Here is a 22,082-nt window from a genome sequence, read left to right on the forward strand (position 1 = left end):
AAAACCCCCAACTATCATAGTGCAATTACACCCTGAGGAAGGACCCTGTCAAAAACGCGTTGGTGTAATCAGGAGGCCAGAACCAGGAGGGACCAACATTTGTCTTATTCCATCTGAGCGGACATTCTATTCCAATCTCATCCCGGGTGAGGAGGATTATAATGTTTTCTGTTGGCTCCACCTGGTAAAAGCTCCTGTGTATTTTTACTATTTTTATCTGGTTTGGATACTTTTTATCGGTGACAATAAAACTTCTGGAAAAGAAACCTGCTATCGGTACTGGTGTTATGATCTGAGGAAACCTGAGCTCCGAAAGAAACCATTACGGGAACATAGGGACCTACACCCAGGTCAGTACATTCACCCTTAACCTTTGGAGCGGTAGATGACCTCTGAACAAAAAGAGTAAAGAAAACGCTATGTGTACATAGGGACATCACTAAGGTCAGTGTGGTCCATTAGGTTGCTACAGTTAAAGAAACATATTCTGTGGGCGGTTCAAGACAAGGTTATACCTGAATTAACTCCCATCAATTGTGAACCAGATCAGCGCTTGGTTCCTGTCCTTTTCTTTGTATACCTGTATTGTGGAGGAGTGGTGCTCCTGTGACAGAAACTGAGCTGCAGATCTGGAGGCGCTGTGTAGTTGGGAATCCCTTGTTTTTAAGTTTTAAATTTGTTTATTTTTTTTCTTAAAACTCCGTAAAGTATGAACAAGCATAGTATAGAAGTGTGAAGGCCTGTAGGTCTAATAAAGGTCCCAACACAGGTCTAACCGCAGATGAAAAGCACAACCGTGTCGGCAGATGTTTACCAAAATAAGTGTCTCCTCCATTTTGTGGGAGTACCCAGGCCAGGATTTCCTGGCCTTTTGCTGTGTGCGGCCTGCTTGAGGGACCTCATGGATGTCCCAAGTGCTTTTATGCTGTGTCATTGGACAAATGCATGCAGGAGTTGTCTGCTTATACTGTGCACCTCCTACTGCATTAACAGACCTAGGACCTTATTCATATATAAAACTGTATACAAACTGTCCCATGCATGCACCTAACATTGCAGGGTGGTCGTGGGGCGGCGGGCCAGGATACTCACCCATAGGAACACCCAGCTTTTCATGGGCATTCCCATGGTAATTGCCGGGTGCCAAGGGCAGGCAGCCGCCATCACCATATATCCGCTCCCCGCCAATTTTGTTCTGAAAGTGCACGCATATATATGTGACCTGAAAGTCACTTTATATATGCGTGCACGCACCACATCCTTTGTATGGTCGGAAACCATCAAAAGATGCGGGTGTTCGCCCGCAGCCTGCGAATGGATGTTTGTTAAACATCCATTCGCAGCCAGTGCAAGCTATGGGTGGAGGCCATTCGCTAGGTGGGGTTTGGTGGACTTGCAAGGCTGCAAATTTGCAGCCTTGCGAATCAACTGGAATAACCCTACTAGGACCTTATTCAGGTCTGGTATGCTCGCATGGGAGCGCAATGTTTTTGAAATCTGCAACTGCATTTTAAACATTGGCATTCCCATGGTAATTGCTGGGTGACGTGGGTGCCAATGTCGGGCAGCTGACATCACCGGATGTCAGATACCCGCCCATTTCAGTCCAACCGCATCTGAATCGGGCGCTGTGTGCTGTGCTTTGTCTAGTAGTATAGCTGTCTTACCATTTGAGTCATGTTTATGTTTAGCTGCATTCTGCTCTACACATTATTCAGTAAATGGCTTTTTCTACTTAAGTGGGTGTAATGCTGTTAGTACGGTTGGTATTCCTGCAACTCGCATTGCCGCACTAGTTTCACATTTGTTTACACCTAAGGTAGGTGTGAGCAGAAATCTGTTCAATTCAATAGTGAGTTTAATAATGTATTTTAACCTCACGTTATATGTCCTATTGTCCTAACCTGTCACATCACATAGTATATTCAATAAATGTCTGGTTTTGTATGGCTTTTATTAAATTGCTCCCCCCCCCCCCCTCTACACCTCCTGTGACTGACACTTTCTGAATGGATCAAAAGTTATATCCATTGTCATTGCTTTTTTTGCTTCATTTTTATCAGCAGTTGATTTTATTTTGTAGCTAGATCTTACACAAATATATATATTAATAAATAGTATATGTGCTGTACCTAATTAAGTTAAGCCGCAGACAAGTTTTAAAAGATATTACTGAGAAGGGGCCTTCTGAGCGATCTCTTCTAAAATCTTTCTAATGTTTATGATCAGGGTTACTTCCAATGCATGCTCCCTCGCATGGTTAATGGCTGCCCTTTTGCTGAACATGAAGGTACATTTTGGCTATGTAGCCAATGACCTGCAGAAGAGTTACACCATGTGACATCTCTGAACGATATCCCCAATGCTATCATTTAGTGTGTATGCACTATATCGTTCACTGGTAGCCACGGGTAATTTAGTGTGTAAGGGACTTAACTGTAATGAAGAGAAACACTGCTGCTAGTAAATGTTTTGGTACTTGTGTATTATCACGGCGCCCATCGCATCGTATACCATATCACTAAATATGGTATACAATGGTATGCGATGCAATATTGTACAATAAAATATCACATCCAATTTTTTTTTTTTATTGTACAAGCACCCTGATGGGTCCTTACAATGTTAAATGCCCCCCCCCATTGTGAACGCCACCCCCAGTATCAACGCCAACCCGAAGCGTGGCGAGCGGCGGCGGTACGCGTCCTCCGACCTTTTCATACCCCCACTATCCTCGTCAGGGTGGAGTTGATTTTAGATAGTGTGGAAAGCCACAGAGCCCAAAGTGTGGCGAGCGCACGCGGAATACATGTAAAGTAATATGCTGGTGGTATGAAAAGGTTGGAGGATGCTTACCGCCACCCCTCGCGGGCTCGCTGCGCTCGCCACGCTTCGGGTTGGCATTGACAATGGGGGGGGCATTTAATATTGTAAGGACCCATCAGGGCACTTGTACAATTAAAAATCGGATACCATTGCATGCATATTATGCCGCTATATGGCATGCGATGCGATAAGATGCCCTATGAGGCACATCGTGGGCACTCTGCTAATACACAAGTACCCTTGTTTCTCTTGTGTTTTACTAGGAGGACCTATTGATCGAATATAAAAAAAAAAAAAAAAGTTATACTCATATGGGTACGTACGGTGTATATATTCCTAGCTCATCATCACTGTTCCACAAAACACATGTTTGAGTCAATATATATTGTCATTTGTTTTTTGTGTGTAATATGTTCCGAATGTTGTAGTTTTACTGTTGTATGTGTTTCAGTAAGTATACACCATTTATTTTTGTAGGTGATGTCTGAGGTTTTAGGCCCACGGGTTCCTGATTTTTGGCTTTACCGCTGTCTGCGAAGATTCAGTGGGTTCCTGGCACATGTCCTAGCACTTGGGTTTACTATATTCTTACTCATACTTTCTCGACCTGGCACCAGTAAGTACACAATTCTAACCATGACTAAAGAAAGTAGTAATACTCAGTGTACAAAAGATATATATTCTAAAATTAATTGGAAATCCTGCCTCATACTTTTGTTAAACTACTTAACAAGAGCACAAAATATCATCATGTAGACAGTGATGTAATGTTTGACATGTTTGTATGGTGGCCCAGTGGTGACTAACCTTCTTGCGGCATCTTCTGGGCCCCGGCGTTCGTGTGACTTATGAGTCGGGCATCTGATGCTTTGGATTTCGAGTCTCATGTAGACCTTTTCCTGTGTCAACTATGTTTATGTCAATCTTCTGTCAGTTGACCATCTCATTATCAACGTAGACATTGTTGACCATTTATCCCAGTACCTTGAAATCATTCTCATTGCTGTACCTCTTTATGCAAACAGGGAACAACAGTCATTGTATTGTTTTGTAACAGTAAGACAGCTTCATTATGTAGCATTGTTTGGCTGGGAAGCGGTCATCTATTAGAATGAACTTAGGTCTACAGTCATTAGGTCGACCCCCACTAGGTCGACTAGCAGGAAGGTCGACCTGACTTAAGGTCGACATGGGCCAAGGTCGACATGACTTAAGGTCGAATTTGCATAAAGGTCGACATGAGGAAGGTCGACTGGTCATAAGGTCGACATGGGGTTTTCACTGTTTTTTGAGCCGACATGTGCCGACAGGAGGTATTTCATGCCCTACCATCCACTAGGGCGTGGTGGGAGAATAAAATAGTGTGCCGAGCGCAGCGAGGCACCGTGCCCGAAGCATTGCGAGCGTCCGATTCTCATTGCCAACTGTGTCCATGTCGACTGTGTCGACATTCGGATAAAAAAAACAGTGAAAAACCCATGTCGACCTTATGACCAGTCGACCTTCCTCATGTCGACCTTTATGCAAATTCGACCTTAAGTCATGTCGACCTTGGCGCATGTCGACCTTAAGTCAGGTCGACCTTCCTGCCAGTCGACCTAGTGGGGTCGACCTAATGACTGTAGACCTAAGTTCATTCTGACAGATGTCCCGATTCCGTTTGGCTTGAATACAAAACACTGCTATGATTTTAGGTGGATTTGCACAAATGCTTAGTTCTGTCAATGTGTTTTTATAAGAAAATGTAGCTGTAATATAGTAATGAGAGAGAGAGAGAATGTACAAGGGCATGTAACAAGGCAGCTTGTACCTGATATAGTGTCTTTGATCACACCTCAGAATATGTGATACAATAAGGTTATCTGACAATGCTAAGTAATAAAACATTTATTGCTAGTGGTGATTCACTCACATATGTAAATGACCGGTATATCTGAATTGACAGGACACACTGGATATGTGCATCTAATTATATGAGCAGCTCACTCTGGTCTTACTTTATACACATGGAGCTGGTAGTATTTTAGGAGACATAAAAATGATCATAGAACATATTTTGCTACACACAAGTTCCAGTACTGTCTTATTATTACTTACATGTTTTAGGGCTTTTGTGTTGCATATTGTATGGTAGTGTGCTAAATAGTGTGTTAGGGTTCTAAAGCAGACTATAATGCTGTGTAGAATGTACTAACAGGAAAGCATCACATTAAATATACATTTTATTCACACACTCCTCTTAAGTGTGTGTAAAGTGGCAATGTTTAATAATTAATCAACACTATTTAATTTCTGTTTGCTCCAACTTGCACATCATTGCTTAGAAATCGGCACCGTAAAACCGTATGTGTTTTTCTCCAGTAGCCTGCATTTAACCCTACATAAATGACCTGCAAGATAGGTTCTTTCTCGCCAGTATTGACCCCAATACCATTGTGTACAGCCATCTGGTCACACAGCTATAGAAATAGACACCAGTGGAACAGCTTGTAAGTGAGACTGTTGTATACTGGTGAGGTGGCTGCACAGCCACGGTGGATCTCTTGCACCAAAGATAGGTCTGGTCTAATGCACACTGATGATGGTGCTTATGCAGCGAAGCATACATACAGCAAGTCGGGAATGTGTGCATACATACCTCTCATCAGTCCCGAAAACCACGGAATTGTCCTGGTTTTCGGGGACATTCCCGTGTCCCTCCCGCGGCCGGCTAAGCCCTGCGGCGAGTGGGGGGGGGGCTGTTGGGAGTCCCCACTGTCGGCTGCTGAGCAGCGGGGAATAAACGCAGCGTCTATTCCCGCAGCCATGGGGCTGGGGGGCATGGCCAGTGGCTCACAGATCCTCTGGGTCATGCCCCCATAGCGTCAAAACGGGGGCGTGGCCTTGCAGGAGAGCAGCGAGTATATGCCATGCCCCTTTAATTAGACCACGCCCTCAACATTAATTTTTTTGAAAGCGCCGTAGACGCGCATCCCTCTATCCCGCCTCCGTCTCCCTGAAAGTAGGGAGGTATGGTGCATATAGGACATACAGTATATACATTTTATGTGTAACTGGCTCTACTAGGGACATGATATGTAACAGCACTACAGAGGACATGATATGTAACTGGCACTACTGAGGACATCTGTAACCGCACTACTGGGGACATGAGATGTAATGGCACTACTGGGGACCTGAGGTATCTGGCCTAATATATAGGACAGATACAGGGGGCAGTTTGGCACACCACCAAGTACATATACTGTATACATTTATGGCCTGTGTGCTTGGTGCCCGCGATTACAATGCTGCCATTGACAGGGGGCAGGGAGAGGGTGGTGCTCCAGGCCTGTCGTTGGTCATCCGAGGGCGGGAAGGGGAAGGCCAACACCTGAGATTGGCGGCCGGACCCGCTCATCCCAGGAGTGCATCGACAACATTCTGACCGGCAATGTGAGGAGACAGCCGCAGGCTCCTAGGACCGGATCTTCATGCCCAGACTCCCGGGACCCGCAATGTGGGTGCGCTGCCCGCTGCTGTGCCTGCTCCTGCCCGGGTGTCCGCAATGTGAGGAGACAGCAGCAAACTCCTGGGACCGGACCGGAACTTCATGCCCTGACTCCCCATACCCGCGATGTGGGTGTGCTGCCCGCTGCTGTGCCTGCTCCTGCCCGGGTGTCCGCCGATCCGGTTATAAATGTGAATAATAGAAGTGACACCCATGTCCCCCTCGCAGTGTGGCTGGTCTGCAGCCGCCAGCTTGCCTGTCTGCTATGGATGACTGGTCCTGCTGGTGTTTAGCTGTGGAATATCTATCTCTGGCAGACTGCCATAATTGTATGTAAGCTCCATGCTCTAATATAATCACTGCTTTCATTGTGGCAGCAGCCTGTAGCCCAGTGCATTGTGGGACTTCCCATGTAACAGGTTATGTGCAATCAGCAATCCACTTGTGTGTCAGTGCCCAGTGGTCGCTTTGTTTCTAATTGCCCCAAATAGGGTCCTTTTAATCCTTCATAATGTGTTTTTTTTTGTCAGCTACAAGAAATTGTTACCATACCGACATCACAGACGTCGACTACAACACTCACTGCACGCCTCCCCCTTCCCCTCACAAACTACAGCCACAGGCCACACTCAAACCCATTACCTACTACACCTTCAGTCCCATGCAGTACACACTGAAGCTAAACCCATCCGCACACAGGCGGGGGGCGCCGGGCTGCCTCATTACCATATGGGAATGCCCAGCGTTCCATGAGGACGTTGGCCGTTCTCATGGTAATGAGGCAGTGACGCGGGAGTGGGGGGATGGCTGCTAACATCACCGGATGTCAGATGCCCGCCCATATCCGTGCCAGCTTGCACGCATATGTAAGTGACTTACATTTCCCTTTTTTATGTGTGTACCTTCCACATCTTTCGATAGTCTCCAATCATCACAAGATGTGTCCGGTTACCCGAGGCATACGAATGGATATTTATGCAAAACATCCATTTGCAGCCTGTACGGCCGAACCCGCACTGCGAGAGGGTGGCGGGTGGGCGTTCTTTTACCGGGAGAGGTTTGGTGGATTTGCAAGGCTGCACATTTGCAACCTTAAGAATCAATCAGAGTAACCCCCATATTTCATGCAGTACAGCCATTCACACTTTAAGGGGGCAAAGCCCATTACGAGGATGAATCGCCTAGTACGGAGTAATCAGTTATCCAAAATTCTTCTGGTCCCGAGCATTTTTGATCAGGGATACTCAACCTGTATCATGGGTTAAAGGATTCAGATTAAAAAAAAAAAAATAACATTTGGTTCTACTCTACCAAAGAACACTTTAGTTCTAAACCGAAAGTATGGCTTGTGGAAGATGATAGGGAGAAACCTAGCACATCGTCAAATATGAATTAAGAGATGATTTTGATCAGCTGTTAAGGGGAAGCTACAAGATAAAGGGCTGAGGTTATGAGAGGCTGTGTAAATAGAGAGACAGCTATTTTTATGCTGGCCACATACATTGTGCATGACACACTTGGCTTGATGTTGCAGTGTTTCTTGTACTAAAAATACCCACATGACTAATAGAAATAAGACCAACATTGATCAGATCATTATCAGACACTTCAGTAATTGCCGTTATGACTTCATACAGCCTCTGTTTGGCTTTTAACATGCATGTGTCATTCATCAAGGTATACAATGGCTCAGCAGAATGATAATATCCTTAGAATAATATGCAACACAAAAGAGTATCTATTATTTACGACTCCAAGTTATATTTCCATATTTGCAGCATGTCTGCAAAATACAATATTCAGACTTACTCTGACTTTCCACTTCAACTTTGTTAAAAATATATACAAAAGATGCACTGCGCTCCATTTCTAGTTGGTGTGTGTGTGTGTGTGTGTGTATGGATGCACTGATAATGATGAATGTCTCGCTCAATGTTACAGATAACAGGTGAGGTTTTTTTTGTACTGTATTTGAAACCGCTCTAATACACGAGATCTAGTTTGAATAGATTGCTTATACAGTGTCAATCACGATTTGCAGTGTTAACATTGTAACTTTTGTTGGTACACTGTGAATTATACTAACCAAAATTAATAAATGATGTGCATATAAACACAATCGGAATAGATGGTTCTAGATGAGAATTCGCATAAGTGTTGTTAATATATCATCATGAGCTCATGAGTCCACCAATCGAATGCCATTATAATGTTAAAAGGATCATATTACTGATTTTAAGAGACTGTTTGGATAGGACCCCAATTTGCCGGACCCTAACCTCTTTCTGATCTAGACCCTGATTGTACCAGAACCTTTTTTCTCTGGTTAAACTTACCAAGACCATCGCAAACCCCGGTACTCTTTACCTAGCACGGCGCCCATCGCGGTCATCGCGGGCATTGAATGCACTAAAAAATCGGGTGCGACGAGACCGACGCGATGCCCGCGATTTCCCATAGGGACCAATGTTAAATTTCTCAATTGACCCGATTTTTCTGTTCAATGCCTCAATTGACACGATTTTTCCATAGGAATCAATGTTAAATGGCCCACAGAGGCCAAATAGCCACCCTGAAGTGTGAAATGGCCCCCACAATTGTTAACGCCACCCCACGATCAACGTGAACCCGAAGCGTGGCGAGCGGCGGCGGTACGCGTCCTACGACCTTTTCATACCCCCACTATCCACGTCGGCGTGGAGTTGAGAATAGAATAGTGTGGCGAGCCACCGAGCCCGAAGCATGGCGAGCGGACGAGGATACCTGTGAATCCCGCGAAGGGACGCGTTTACCTGTGAAGGTATCCGCGTCCCCTCGCGGGGCTCGCCACGCTTCGGGCTCGGTGGCTCGCTGCGCTCACCACACTATTCTATTCTCACCTCCACGCCAACGTGAATAGTGGGGGTATGAAAAGGTCGTAGGACGCGTACCGCCGCCCCTCGCGGGCTCGCTGCGCTCGCCACGCTTCGGGTTGACGTTGATCGTGGGGTGGCGTTAACAATTGGGGGGGCCATTTCACACTTCAGGGTGCCTATTTGGCCTCTGTGGGCCATTTAACATTGTTTCCTATGGAAAAATCGTGTCAATTGAAGCATTGAACAGTAAAATCGGGTCAATTGAGAAATTTAACATTGTTCCCTATGGGAAATCGCGGGCATCGCGTCGGTCGCGTCGCACCCGATTTTTAGTGCAATCAATGCCCGCGATTTTTTTACGTACGATGCCCACGATCAAAATCGTGGCCGCCGTGCTAGGTAAAGAGTACCCAAACCCCTGATGAAGTCTCAGTAGAGACGAAACACGTTGGGGGGATGCGATTCATGTACATTGAATACCTTTATTGAAAAGAGACTTTTAGTAAACAATTTCTTATAGACTTCTTTTGTGGACTTTATTTAAGACATCCAATAGAGGTGTACAAAGGACTAATTGAAAGTTTACAAATACAGGTATACACAGCACCATCCCATATGTGCAAATGTGTATGTATGTATGTATGTATGTATGTATGATCCAATCAGACTAGAGCCAACCGTTTGGAAAATTAGATTTTCTTGTGACTACCATTGCATTAAATAAGGTCATAGACCAGGGTTGGGTAACACCGGCCCTCCAGATGTTCATGAACTACACATCCCAGCATGCCTTGTGTCAGTTTCAGCATGGCCACATAGCAAAACTAATACAAAGCATCCTGGGATGTGTAGTTCACTAACATCTGGAGGGCCGGTGTTGCCCAGCCCTGTCATAGACTAAGCATTGAATAGCAGAGTAGCATGTTCACAGTCTGTTGCATTCCTTGATTTTTTAATAGTATTGGGCAGGTATCAAACTCAGAACAACACTTGCATTTTAACAGTTTATCCACATACACATAAAATGTATACAAGCAGGTTTAATCAGAAATATCAGCTGTTTTTTGACAAGAATAGGTCGAATTCACATTTGACCTATTCAATGTCCGTTCTGATCTTCCGACTTTCGGAAACCTTTTGAAAGTGGAAAAAGACGTGGATCAGCGTATTCACATCTTTGTTTTTTTTTCAGAAACGGATGCTAATTCAACAGTTTATAGCGTTCGTTTCCGACAATGCAGATTCGACTTCTAAAAGTCAAATCTGCAGCGGCGAGTCCCAGCAGAAAACGGACGGGATTGAATAGGTCCTGGCTGATATCTCCGACTGTCGGACATATCGTCAAGGATTAAATACCCATTGATGGCATACAGGGTCAGATAAAATGCCTGTCACACCGATTTTATATGTCCTATCCCTCAGATATCATGAACACATTGATATCTCAACACAATATCTGCAGAATGCCCCCTGAGGATGGGACATTTAACCATTTCTCTGCTGTTAAGGAACTAAGGAAATATCTGTTGGTCAGCCATGGCAAGCCGTAAAATTGCGCAATGCGGCCAACTTGCAATTTCAAAATATCACATCAGGTGGACGTGCTGAAGGATTTGGCATGTCTGAATGATCTTTCCAGATCAGTCGTACGCATACACTCTACAATTATTTTCAGCAATCCACTGATGTCTTCTAGATCGGCCAGATAATTGTATAGTATAGTCCCAGTATAAGAGGAATTTGACAAAGGTTTAGTAACCATTTGCAAAGTAAAGGCACACACTACTAGGGTAGGCTGTTTCACCAAGATGGATACTCATCCAGGGTGGGCTTTTAACCTTATTTATCTTCATCTTCTCCCCACAGGTCTCTTCTCATGGCATCCTGTATTCATGGCTGCTGCTGTAAGTGTTATGGCAATTTGTTATTCTTTCTAATTTTTGTTCTCTAATTCGATAAGTATTTTCCTTTCCATATTTTTTCTAACCTGTCTCTAGTGCTTTATCTTTTCCTCTGTTGTAACCACTTTTTGTCTTTTACTGATATTCCACAAAGTTAAATGTAAGTTGCTTTAATGTCAAATCCATTCTAGTAACATTCTTAAATATGTTAACATGTAAAATAATTCTGAATATCTGTTGCACATTCAGAGCATTAGATGGCAAACGGCACCATTTTATAGCTTGATATGAAAGCTGCTGTGTATATGAGGAGTATTCAATGCCCTGATGGTAAGTTAACTCGCCGTCAGGGTATTCAATGAATCCTTGCCTGTTCCCTGAGGCGAGGTGGCAGCAGTGAGTGTGGCCAATCAAAATGCGGCGGACAAGCCGTGTAAGAGGATCCTCGCCGACATCTCATGGCAAGGATTCAGCCCCAACATTGAATACGATGAGGGGTTTCATGGCAAGGATGGCTTATTTTCGGTGTGGAAAAGCCATCCTCGCCATACTACCCCATTGAATACTGCTATAAGTCTGAATGTTCCACTATGAATTGAATTTTTTTTTATTTCGATATGGTCCTCACACTGTCAACTCCTGTTTTGTTTCTGACTCTCTCAACCCCCCCCCATTATCCATTGAAACTTGTATTTTTATTTTTTCTTGCAGTTTTGCCTATGTATGACTGAAGCTGTATTACTGTTGTCTCCAGAAACCTCCCCCATCTGCCCCATTTCCAGAAAGTCGAAGACCCGTCTGCATTGGGTTATACAGCTGTGTGTGCCTGGTTTTGCAGGAGCAGGTCTAGTTTTTATTGTCTGTAGCAAGAACCTTATGGAGCAGACACACCTAACCTCTTGGCACAGCATCCTGGGGGTCATCACTTTGGTATCCACATGTTGTCAGGCCGGGTGCGGACTTGCATTGCTCTGCCCCCGGCTGGCCCGGGTAACTGCAGTATCAAGACTAAAATTATACCACGCCACTTGCGGCCTCTTGGTATACCTGCTGGCGACCTCTACTGTACTATCGGCTTTGTTCTCAGAGTGGTTTCAGGCACAGATTAAGGGACCACTGTGGTATATTTGCCTTGCAATACCTCTCTATCCTGCACTGGTAATCATGAACCAAGTTCTGGATATATATCTACCAAAGAAGAAGGGTCAAATATGAGCAGGAAATGTGCACTAATTATGGCTGATACAAATAATGACAACACTTGAGGCATCCGCTCTGCTAATCTTTTTGTTGCTCTGTTTTCTGTTACTCATATGTATGTGTTTGTTGTCAGTTTTTACTACAGTACTGTAGAGGTATGTGGGTTGCTGTTTAACTGGCACTGCCTCAACTTCCTTCTCTAGCACTGATTATGCATAGGTAAGCGCTCTGATTTAGGGCTACATTTAATTATTATATCATCTGGGACCCTTATCAACACTATTTGCGACAATAACAAATTAATTCATCCAAACGTATTAAAATACACCTGCAGGAACAGGAGCTGTGCACTGTATGAGTAGTGAAAGCATCCCATTTGCATTCCCCTCCATGGTCTGCTGCTATGTAGTCATAGGGGGTATTTACTAAAATGGGAGTCCTATTGTTATTTATCACCCTCTAGAAGATAATAGTGTCTGATTGTTTGCCCATAGTAACATCCCATGTGGAATAGGACTCCCATCTTAAAGCTCATACACATTAGATTTTAATTTCCAAAGACTCACAAAATCTCCAAATACTATATCTTTCACCAAAGTACTGTATACACAATGAGCTATTTTCCCAAAGAGCAAGATATTTTCAGGAGGTAAAAGACTTTGGTTGAATATCTTTCATTAGAAAATCTATTTACATAATGGGCTGGATTTGAATTCCAAGGATGGGAGCAGGGGCCATTTTATCTCACTGCGTTTCTGTTCTTGGTTTGCTAGGAAGCTAGTATCATTGCTAGATACCCCTATTGTTCCCGGTGGGAATATATGTTCTTTTAGGTTTCAAGAAATTAATATATGTATGGACAGCAAAGAAACACAACAGTTTGACCAATACAATATGGATTTATTATACTCAACTTCGGGAGGTTAGTTCAGTTAAGACAAACAGTCAATGATCACACATCCAGGGAGGCTTCGGTTGTCATTTCAACACCTGTGTGCTGAGGAATAGCTTAATTCTGTCCATTCCGTCAGTTCATCTTCTGTCCCAGGGTGAGGCCTAAATAGGTAACTTTTCTCCATATGATTATATACACTTCAAGGGCATTGGCTCAGAAAAATACTAACGTCCTGTGTGCCCTAAAAGGTTAAGTCACAGTTGGCCATTCTCTAAAAAATATACATAGGCAAGTGCTGCATGGTACAGATGTCCTTATTCACATAAGGACACTGTCACATTTTCAAACCTGCTGCCTTCATTCCTAATATACAGTAGATCCACTGGTTGCCTGGAAAACATGAACTGTTTGTGGACCTTTTTTTAGTAAACAGAATGGTAACATGAGAATACTTTGACAAAACCAATAACATAAGGCACTCAACAATTGGGGATGTACAGCTCATAGAAACAATGAGGCTCACATACTTAGGGTTTGGAAGAAGATACAAAGTGAGGCCAAATCATTTAAAAGGACAAAATAGAGAATAAGGTTCACAGCGTTCATATTCAAGGAACAAATAAAGTCCATTCTTATGGTTCAAATGAGCAACTGCAAAACACCATGGATAAACAGCCATGAGAATGTCAGAACTAATTATGAGGAGCCATAAATTTGAAAATCGCATTAGAAAACAAATCACAAATTAAAAAAAACCTGGATCGTCATCTTCAATGGATTCTTCAAGTAAATGCCACTGGTGGACGCTGATGTGGTGCTGGGGAGGGTGGCTGTTGTGGGAAGGGCAACCGACGAATGAAATGGGGGAATTGACGGATGTGTTTTCCATGCTGAAAATGTGGGGGGTGGATTTGGACACAGGTGGATAGATGGGAATGAGTCTGAGAAGTGGTATATGCCACTATGATTTATTTATTTTCTCAGCAGCTGATTCCACTACCTTAAACCAAAGTGCTTGTTCTGGGGACATTTCTCGCATTTCGGCAGTCACATGCATTCCAAAAATTGCAAATTTGTCTGGGATTTTTGAAAAAATTCCTCAGTGTTCATCAAAACTCTTCCTGACAATGAAGGTGTCCCAGCCATCGTACTCTGTGCCGCAACTCTTCTCCTCCTTGATGGTGCAAGGGGACTTGTAGTTAGTTCTTCTGGCTCAATCTCTAGTACGACTGCTTCTTGCACACCTGCTGGCTACATTTCCCAAATTGGAGTTGGCTGAAATTAGAGCAAACAAATAAGCACATGTAATATACTTTGTGCCCGACTCAGACCTGCTCGTTAGGGTGCATATGTTCAGAGCCCAGCAAGCAGGTTAACGCTGCCCGGCCTAACACCCACTGGCCTTACCCACCCCTCTGCAGGGATATGAATGGATGTGTACGGGTACACATCTGTTCGTAAGCGAACGCACAGAGGAGAAATTATTCGATAATTACTTACCATAGAATGATTTCTGGCGCTCTTAGTCACCGAGTAACCCAGCAGCCACTAAGCGGGTGTGAGGATTTTAGCGATTTCTGGGTGGGCACTGACCTCATGTTCCAACTCCTAGCATGCAAAGGAACGCATGCATAGTGTTGGGCATTCCCAGCGTATCTATGGGTGCGCCCACTGTTTTGTAGGTACGCCCATAAAACGCCGGTGGTCCAAACTGGCATGCTCACTGTCTGTCAATCAGGGTGCAAGCGCCTTGGCAAAGGCAAAATTTGCCAAAAGTGCTCGCTGACGGGCCATGCAATATAGAAAATGTGCATGCACAGTTGTCCCACCATTGGACAGGGGCCGAATTCAGGACCTGTGCCAGCAGGTCTGAATCGGCCCCTTTTGTTACTTGAAAAACATCGTATTTACTTACCGGATCCACACTCAGGATTCGTAGGATTAACCACGAGGGTATGAAACCTCCAAACTCTGGGATTCGGCCACGACTTATTCCTCCAGGGTGAAAAGGAGAAGTTCATAATACCATAAGGATGGTATAGACATCACTTGTTTCAGCATCTGAACACTGTGAATCTTTAACGCGATTATGTTCACCAATTGTAGGAATACTTATAAAACAGTGGTAGCCAACCCTAGCCCTCGAGAGCTACCAACAGTTCACATTTTCCAGACAACCTAGCTGCTGCACAGCTGCACTCATTAATCACTGACACATTTTAAAAGATCCACAGATGGAGCTAATTAGCTCACTTGTGGTTCTGTGAGGAGACCTGCAAAACATGCACTGTTGGTAGCTCTCGAGGACTAGGGTTGGCTACCCCAGTTATAGAACAAAGGATGTGAATCCAGACCTTGCGCTTAAGACAGAATAGCAGCTGGTCTCCCTGAAAAGGTAGACGTCCAACCTTAATTACACTAGAACACCCCTCCAAATGTTTGTGTTCAATTGTAGGAATAACTTCTTGTTTCTGTCAAAGTAATCTCAGCTTTTTGTTTGCTTCAGGCATTCATTCTCACGATACAGTTCTATGAATCCTGCCCAGAAGTTTTTTTCACGTGATTGTGGCATGTTGCTAAAAAAAACATATAGCAACCTATACCAGTTGTCAAGATGCTATTAAAATAAATACAAGGGGGGGTCAGTGGGCATTGGTGGCTTGCACCAGCAATGTATACGTTACATTGGTGGTCAGTGGTTTGGTTATAACTATACCAGCATATTCATAATTATTGGTAGGCAGTGGTGCAAATATTGTGCATAATCGCACAGACATTTGCAGTGTGGCTACTTTTTGGGTTATTCTGGTTGATTAGCAGCAGGGCTGCATTCGTACGGGGACCAATGTTTTTGTACTGCGCATGTGCATTACTGTGCATACGCAGGGTGCCTGCACCCACCACAATGAACAGACTGTTTGCCGGCGTGTGCAGAGGCCGTGGGGCAGCGGACGGCCCTATTAGCATATTGTAACGCTGGACATTCTCATGTTAGGACGGCCATGACACAGGTGCGGGAGGGCAGGCAGCTATCAGCTGCCCACCCATTTCTTTCCCAGCGTGCACGCATATGTAAGGTTGCTCAGAGCAACCTTACATATGCATGCACCATCCACATCTCACATGCGCTAGCCAACCATTCGCAAGGCGAGGTTTGCTGGACTTGCAAGGCTGCGAATTCACAGCCTTGGGAATCAAACAGAATATGATGCTGCTTGAAAAATGAACCATCATCTCCAAACATGCTGGTAAAACCAGCAGACGGCCCATCTTGCTAGCGATAATGCGGGAGCGCCCACCATCGTTAGTTGGGCATCGCTGCGGCCTTTAGTAAATTTCCCCCATAGAGTTAATACCATTTTTACATGGACCATTGCAGAGCTTGGTAAATTTGGCTAAAAAGCAATCCCAGTTAACCTATGAGATTTGCTCTTTTGCAAGTGAAAGCTGGAGACTACAGCTGATCTATCTGACTTTGCTAATATTTTCAGATCTTTTACATTTTCATTCAGTCTATTTTTGGTCTCATACGTGTGTGTGTGTGTGTGTGTGTGTGTGTGTATAGATAGATGGATAGAGGCATCCTGGATTAAAATATTGATATATCAAGCAGGTGCCTCCTGCTGCTGTAGTGATACCACCTGTGTCCTAGAAAGTAGAATCTGACCTCTCGCGTACTTCCATTGCAGAGGTCCAAAAATCCCTAAAATCTACCCTCCCCCTTAACACCATTTTCAGACAAGGAGGCTGCCTCCACCTCTTAAACTTCCATTGCAGGACCTGATCAGACATGCACAGACCAGGACCTTTCCATGCACAAAATACAGCTAATTACGCATAATGTGGCAATAGGTGCGAGATCTCAATAACAACTGGCGTCTGTACTTTAGTCGACAGTTGGTTGTGTCCACTTTGCAATGATGGAACAATTAACACTATTGACTGTTATATTGAATTGTTACTCATCTGTCTCAGTGTTTGTGTCAGCAGTACACCACTGGCTTAACAATCTGAACTCGATCACATTCTCCAAGGGTGTTGTGTTCTCTATGCATTGGCTGATGTGTTCTGTCCTCAATGACCTAATAAGTAAGCACTTAATGGTTTGGCTCTGGGTGTATCCTACTGTGTTTTAGCTACAACTCTATAATTTGTGACTTAAGTAACATACAATTCCTGTCAAACTTCATCTGGTCCATGAAACTGCTTTTGAGTCAATTGTCCACTTTCTTTTAGTCACTTGAAAAAGCGCTGGCTACAAACTGCTGTAATTCTTAAACCATTCCAGCAAATTGGACGTAAATTCCCTGAAATTGAAATTGAAGCTGATATTGTGAAATTTACATACATTTTTTATTATGTAACTGTAACTCAACTATGTTTTAGTAAACCGCTAAAATGACAAAAATCGTTTGTGTCCAACCCCCATTTTTAAACGCATGCAGTTGAATGTTTCAGTGTACTTTTGAGGCAAATAACCAAATGGAAATGAAAAATACATCATAGAAATATTTTTAACAAGATGTAACCTGAATGGATACCTGAAAGTACAGTAGCTGCCTTTTTGCAGACATCACCACAGGACATGCTTGTCATTTGGTCTATAATGTTGTTGCAGGAGTTCCCACATGTGTTGCACTTGTAGGATGCTTTGCTTTCACCAAACCAGCTAAATGGTATTTACTTCTGTAATCTTGTTTTTTTCCTCAAGGGTAGTTCTGACATTGGCTGAAGATGTTTTGTTTCTGTAAGATGAGCCCATGACCAACTATATGTGTAGACCAGGGGGTATTTCTTAATGCTGCACACTGCTGTGGGTAAAACAGTGAGATTAGAGAGTTGGTGCTTACCAGCCAGTGAGGTGAATGGCTGGGGAGGCACTGGCTAGTATCTGAGCCAGGTTTACACATAATATACGAGCCCATGGGTTCATATGGGCATTATATACCAGTGCATCATTATATACTGCTGGAAATTAGGTGATTTTTATCAAAGATGTGCACATACAGAAGGCAGGGGGGTGGCAGTGTCTCATCTGTCATACTTCAGTATACTTCAGAGTTTTAACTTCAGAAATGATTAGAATTATATAAAGATGGTATTTCTCATTTTTTCCTTGTAATTTTTTTAGTCCAAACTCTGGAGTATAACAAAAGAAGAGGCTATGGGTGGTATTTAATGCTGCAGCAAGGGGGTTTTTCTATGGCAAGGATGACTTATTTTCGTCGAGGAAAAGCCATTCTCACCATTAAACCCCCTCACTGTATTTAATGTTTGGCCAGAATCCTCACCTTTTTAAATGGCGAGGTTCTCTGCAAATGTAGCGATTCCGCTGCATTTTGTGGCGAGCCCTGCTGTTTTAATGGCAACACTCGCCATTTCCACCTCGCTGAAGGGAACAGCGAGGTGGAAACGGCAAGTGAAGGAGAGAGCGTTGAATAATCTGATGCAGAGTTATTGGCACTGCTCGCTGTCAGGGTCATTGAATACCCCCCTGTCTCACCTGACCGCACACCACTGCTTGCACATCTACAGCTTACTGTCACTCATTTACACATACTCATTTAAACATTTATCTGCATCAAAGCACATAACCTAGGTGAGCGCTTAACAACTACTATTTGCTTTAACCCATAAATTGAGTGTGGACCACTCAGTTAAGCTGCCCCCACATACAGAGGGATAAGCGCAGTAACCTCCACCAATTCTACCTCCGCACACCACTGCTACCAGCAAGACCAAAACCCAAACAAGCTTATAGGTAAATCAGACCGTTTAGCTGGTATGTCTGCTATCTGTAACTGAACAAATAAACAAATTGCTTTTTTAATCATACAATATTTAGGCCTAAAGTTAAGTCTAGAACTTAAATAATGGCCTTAAATGGTCCATCATCCAAAATGAATGGTGCCACTGCAAATACAAAATGAATGATTGTGCACATCCTATAAAACTGTGTGTGTGCTGGGTTCTACTGTATATCTCATACTGCGTATACAGATGTGTCCTCATACAGTTTTGCTGCAGTCATGCCAAACAGCCCCTCTTGGCACGTCATGCCGTGTGAGAATTTTCAACAGTTGGGCATCTTTTTTGCAGAAATGTAGCTGTCGCAATGTGACTGCTGATTAGTCTGATATGACACTTGTATATCTGTGTGTAACTGAGTCTCTGAATCTGTATACAAAGTACTACAATGTAGCAGCTTTTTTCCAGTACAAGTTCTGTTCTGTGTACAGAGTCCATAATGGGTCCTACACACTGCGAGATGTGTGCTAGGTGTGATTTGAGCTATGCAATTTGAACTATACCTGATTTTTGACGACCCTACAGTAGTGAATTACAGGGTGCATGTGATCTAGTTCAAAAATACCCTGCATACACATACTATTTTGCCTTGCAATATTGAATATGTGGCATACTGTGCGTTTCACCGAGACTCAATGTGATTTGAACTAAAAAGATCAAATCGCCCATGATAATCGCACTGTGTTTAGGCCCCATTACACAATATACAAGTGTCATATCAAATTAATCTCCCTGTTTGTACTAGTCTCATTGCATTACAACTAAGATGCATTTTCAGTAAAGAAAAGACCCGCAACGTTAGCAATTACAAGGGACCTGCTGGCTCACTCGCGACAGGCATCTCTCCCTGCATTGTGTGTTGAGGCTAGATGTATGTGGACATATCTGTATTATGGCACCTATATATTTGAGCAGGGTAGGGACTTGTTCAAAGACAGCAGTTTATGTGTTGACAAGGTACTAAATATGTGTGGGATTGTATGCTCGGGTACTTAGTGTACCAGGTGTGTACAGCGAGGCACACTTCTGTGAATGTAGTGAAGAAGAGGCATTATGTATGATGGTTTTTGTTGTTTATGTTTAGTACTATTTATGTGCATAGCGTATATTTGATGTGTGTTTGTTCTCCAGAGCAATACTGTTTTTAAAAGCACATCATATTTTCCATACTAATTCAGAGACAATGTTTCATCTGGCTGACACTTGATATTTATTTAAGTCTTTATTTATAATGTCTATGGGTTTCTGTGTTCTTTTCAAATAAAATTGTATTAATGACCTACCTGTTTGTACACAATGTTGTGTGACTGTGTTCATCTTTTTAATCCTAAAAAGAAGGTTCTCATTCACTGTCATCAGAGGATGAAATGACTGGAATGGCTATATCTGGGAAGGTTTTATGCTGGGGGAATTCATCATTCCAGACATCTGAAATATTACAAACTGGTTCACAAATGCAGATGATAAATTCTAAATGCCACCATTTTGTTGTCAAACAAAGGAACAGACCCAAGGAACCCATTTGTCGAGACTGATTCTGAGTCGCTGGAGAGCTGCAACCGTTGTAGGGCGGAATGTGCTAACATCCGCCACCCATTTTCAGAGTGACGGCCTGCCGACAGGGCATGCTGGGAGGGATCCATGATGGATCTCTCACACAGCACTGTGGAGAGAAGCCCATAGATTTCTACAGGGTATCGCCAGCAAAAGCTAGTGATACCCTCCTCAGCGCTGACCCGGCGGAGGGGGGTTAGAGAATAAGGAAATGCAGTAAAAACTCAGATTACAGTGTTTTTTACCGCGTTTTTGAGCCACAATCTTAAAATGAACTAAATCTCCACTGTTTTATTACTGTTAACTAATACTGCATTCACACTGCAAAACCTGCTTTGACCCGGTTTTTGAAACCTTTCTTTAACCGGGTCAGAGCAAGTTTTACTCCTATCACACTGCATGTTGTAAATGGTAAAATACTGCAACATATTTTGGTGGGTATATATATATATATATATATATATATATATATATATATATATATATATATATATATACTAAGCAGTAGGGACAGATTTTTATATACCTTATCTCACCAACTGAAGCATTTTTGTTGTTAAGCCCTGTACACACTTGTGCTGCTGAGGGATCTAGTTAGCGCAGATGTGTTGAGGGATCTGTGCCAGCCAATGCTTTCTTTTGCACATGCAGGTAGGTGCTCTATCTAGATTTTGACTGCAAGTGCTCAAGATCTGAACGGACGACTGCTGGCGCATCACTATAAGCATACACACAGGGCAATGTGTTCTTAATTTCTAAGCAATCAAGACAGATCAAAAAACAAGGAAGAATTGCCCCATGTGTATGCCCCCTTACTTGTATGGATATGGTGTCAGTATGGAGAACTAGTAAGGAGCTTGCTGGTCAAATGGCCTGCAGAAGCGAAGAAGCCAACAATGTGACAATGGTAATGAAGAAGAGAAGCAACATAAAAAAAGTAAGGCAGCTGGAGCAGGATAGAGACTGGCATAACACATGGTAAGTGTAGCATAGATACGTTTGGGAGCAGGGTAGGATATGTAACCATGGTGGTAGCAACTGCAACCTCTGCTGACTGCCCATTTACCTGTAGCGCAGCACCACGTCAGTATTTAATGTACCATTACCTTTCCCTTGTTGGCCATTCTTGCCCTAGTCTCACACTGGTATCACCAGATAACAATACCTGACCTTAATGTCAATTGGCCAAGCATTTGTTTCTCATGACCTCCTAAAATTCTGATTGGAGGGGGGAATATTGTCACAGTTGAGAATTCTCATACTGAAACTACACCCAGATACAAGGCTGCCTGGACTTTGGCCTCTTACCATGCCTTCTATTGCGCTGATGAACAGCCCAGTAGGCACCACTTCATGTAATTACATGTTTGGCACAATACAGACTCTTCATGTCTTTGTACCCCATTTGTATTTTTTTGGGGAGGTACAAATCATAATACCACCAATCTCACCCTTGATTTTACCTCCGTTACTAACAAACACACAGCCATTGTCCTACATTTCTGCAACCAGTTTACAAAACTTTTTGACCCTTTTTTTTTATTCTTTAGCAG

The 22,082-nt window shown here is 43.3% G+C and overlaps 1 protein-coding gene across 2 annotated transcripts in view; it reads left to right on the forward strand.

Moving 5' to 3' along the window:
• Nucleotides 1-20,257, forward strand: part of CYB561D1 (cytochrome b561 family member D1) — a 45,808-nt gene extending 25,551 nt beyond the window's left edge. For both annotated transcript variants that reach the window (XM_083172936.1, XM_083172938.1), the window contains 3 exons: nt 3,304-3,442; nt 11,038-11,075; nt 11,784-20,257. In XM_083172936.1, coding sequence (XP_083029062.1) covers nt 3,307-3,442; nt 11,038-11,075; nt 11,784-12,287 — 678 coding nt within the window. In that variant the 5' untranslated portion in view covers nt 3,304-3,306 and the 3' untranslated portion in view covers nt 12,288-20,257. The remainder of the gene's footprint in view (nt 1-3,303; nt 3,443-11,037; nt 11,076-11,783) is intronic.
• Nucleotides 20,258-22,082: the final 1,825 nt, after the last annotated feature.

This window comes from Crinia signifera, chromosome 2 (genome assembly GCF_055691185.1).
Source record: "Crinia signifera chromosome 2, ASM5569118v1, whole genome shotgun sequence".
NCBI lineage: Eukaryota > Metazoa > Chordata > Amphibia > Anura > Myobatrachidae > Crinia > Crinia signifera.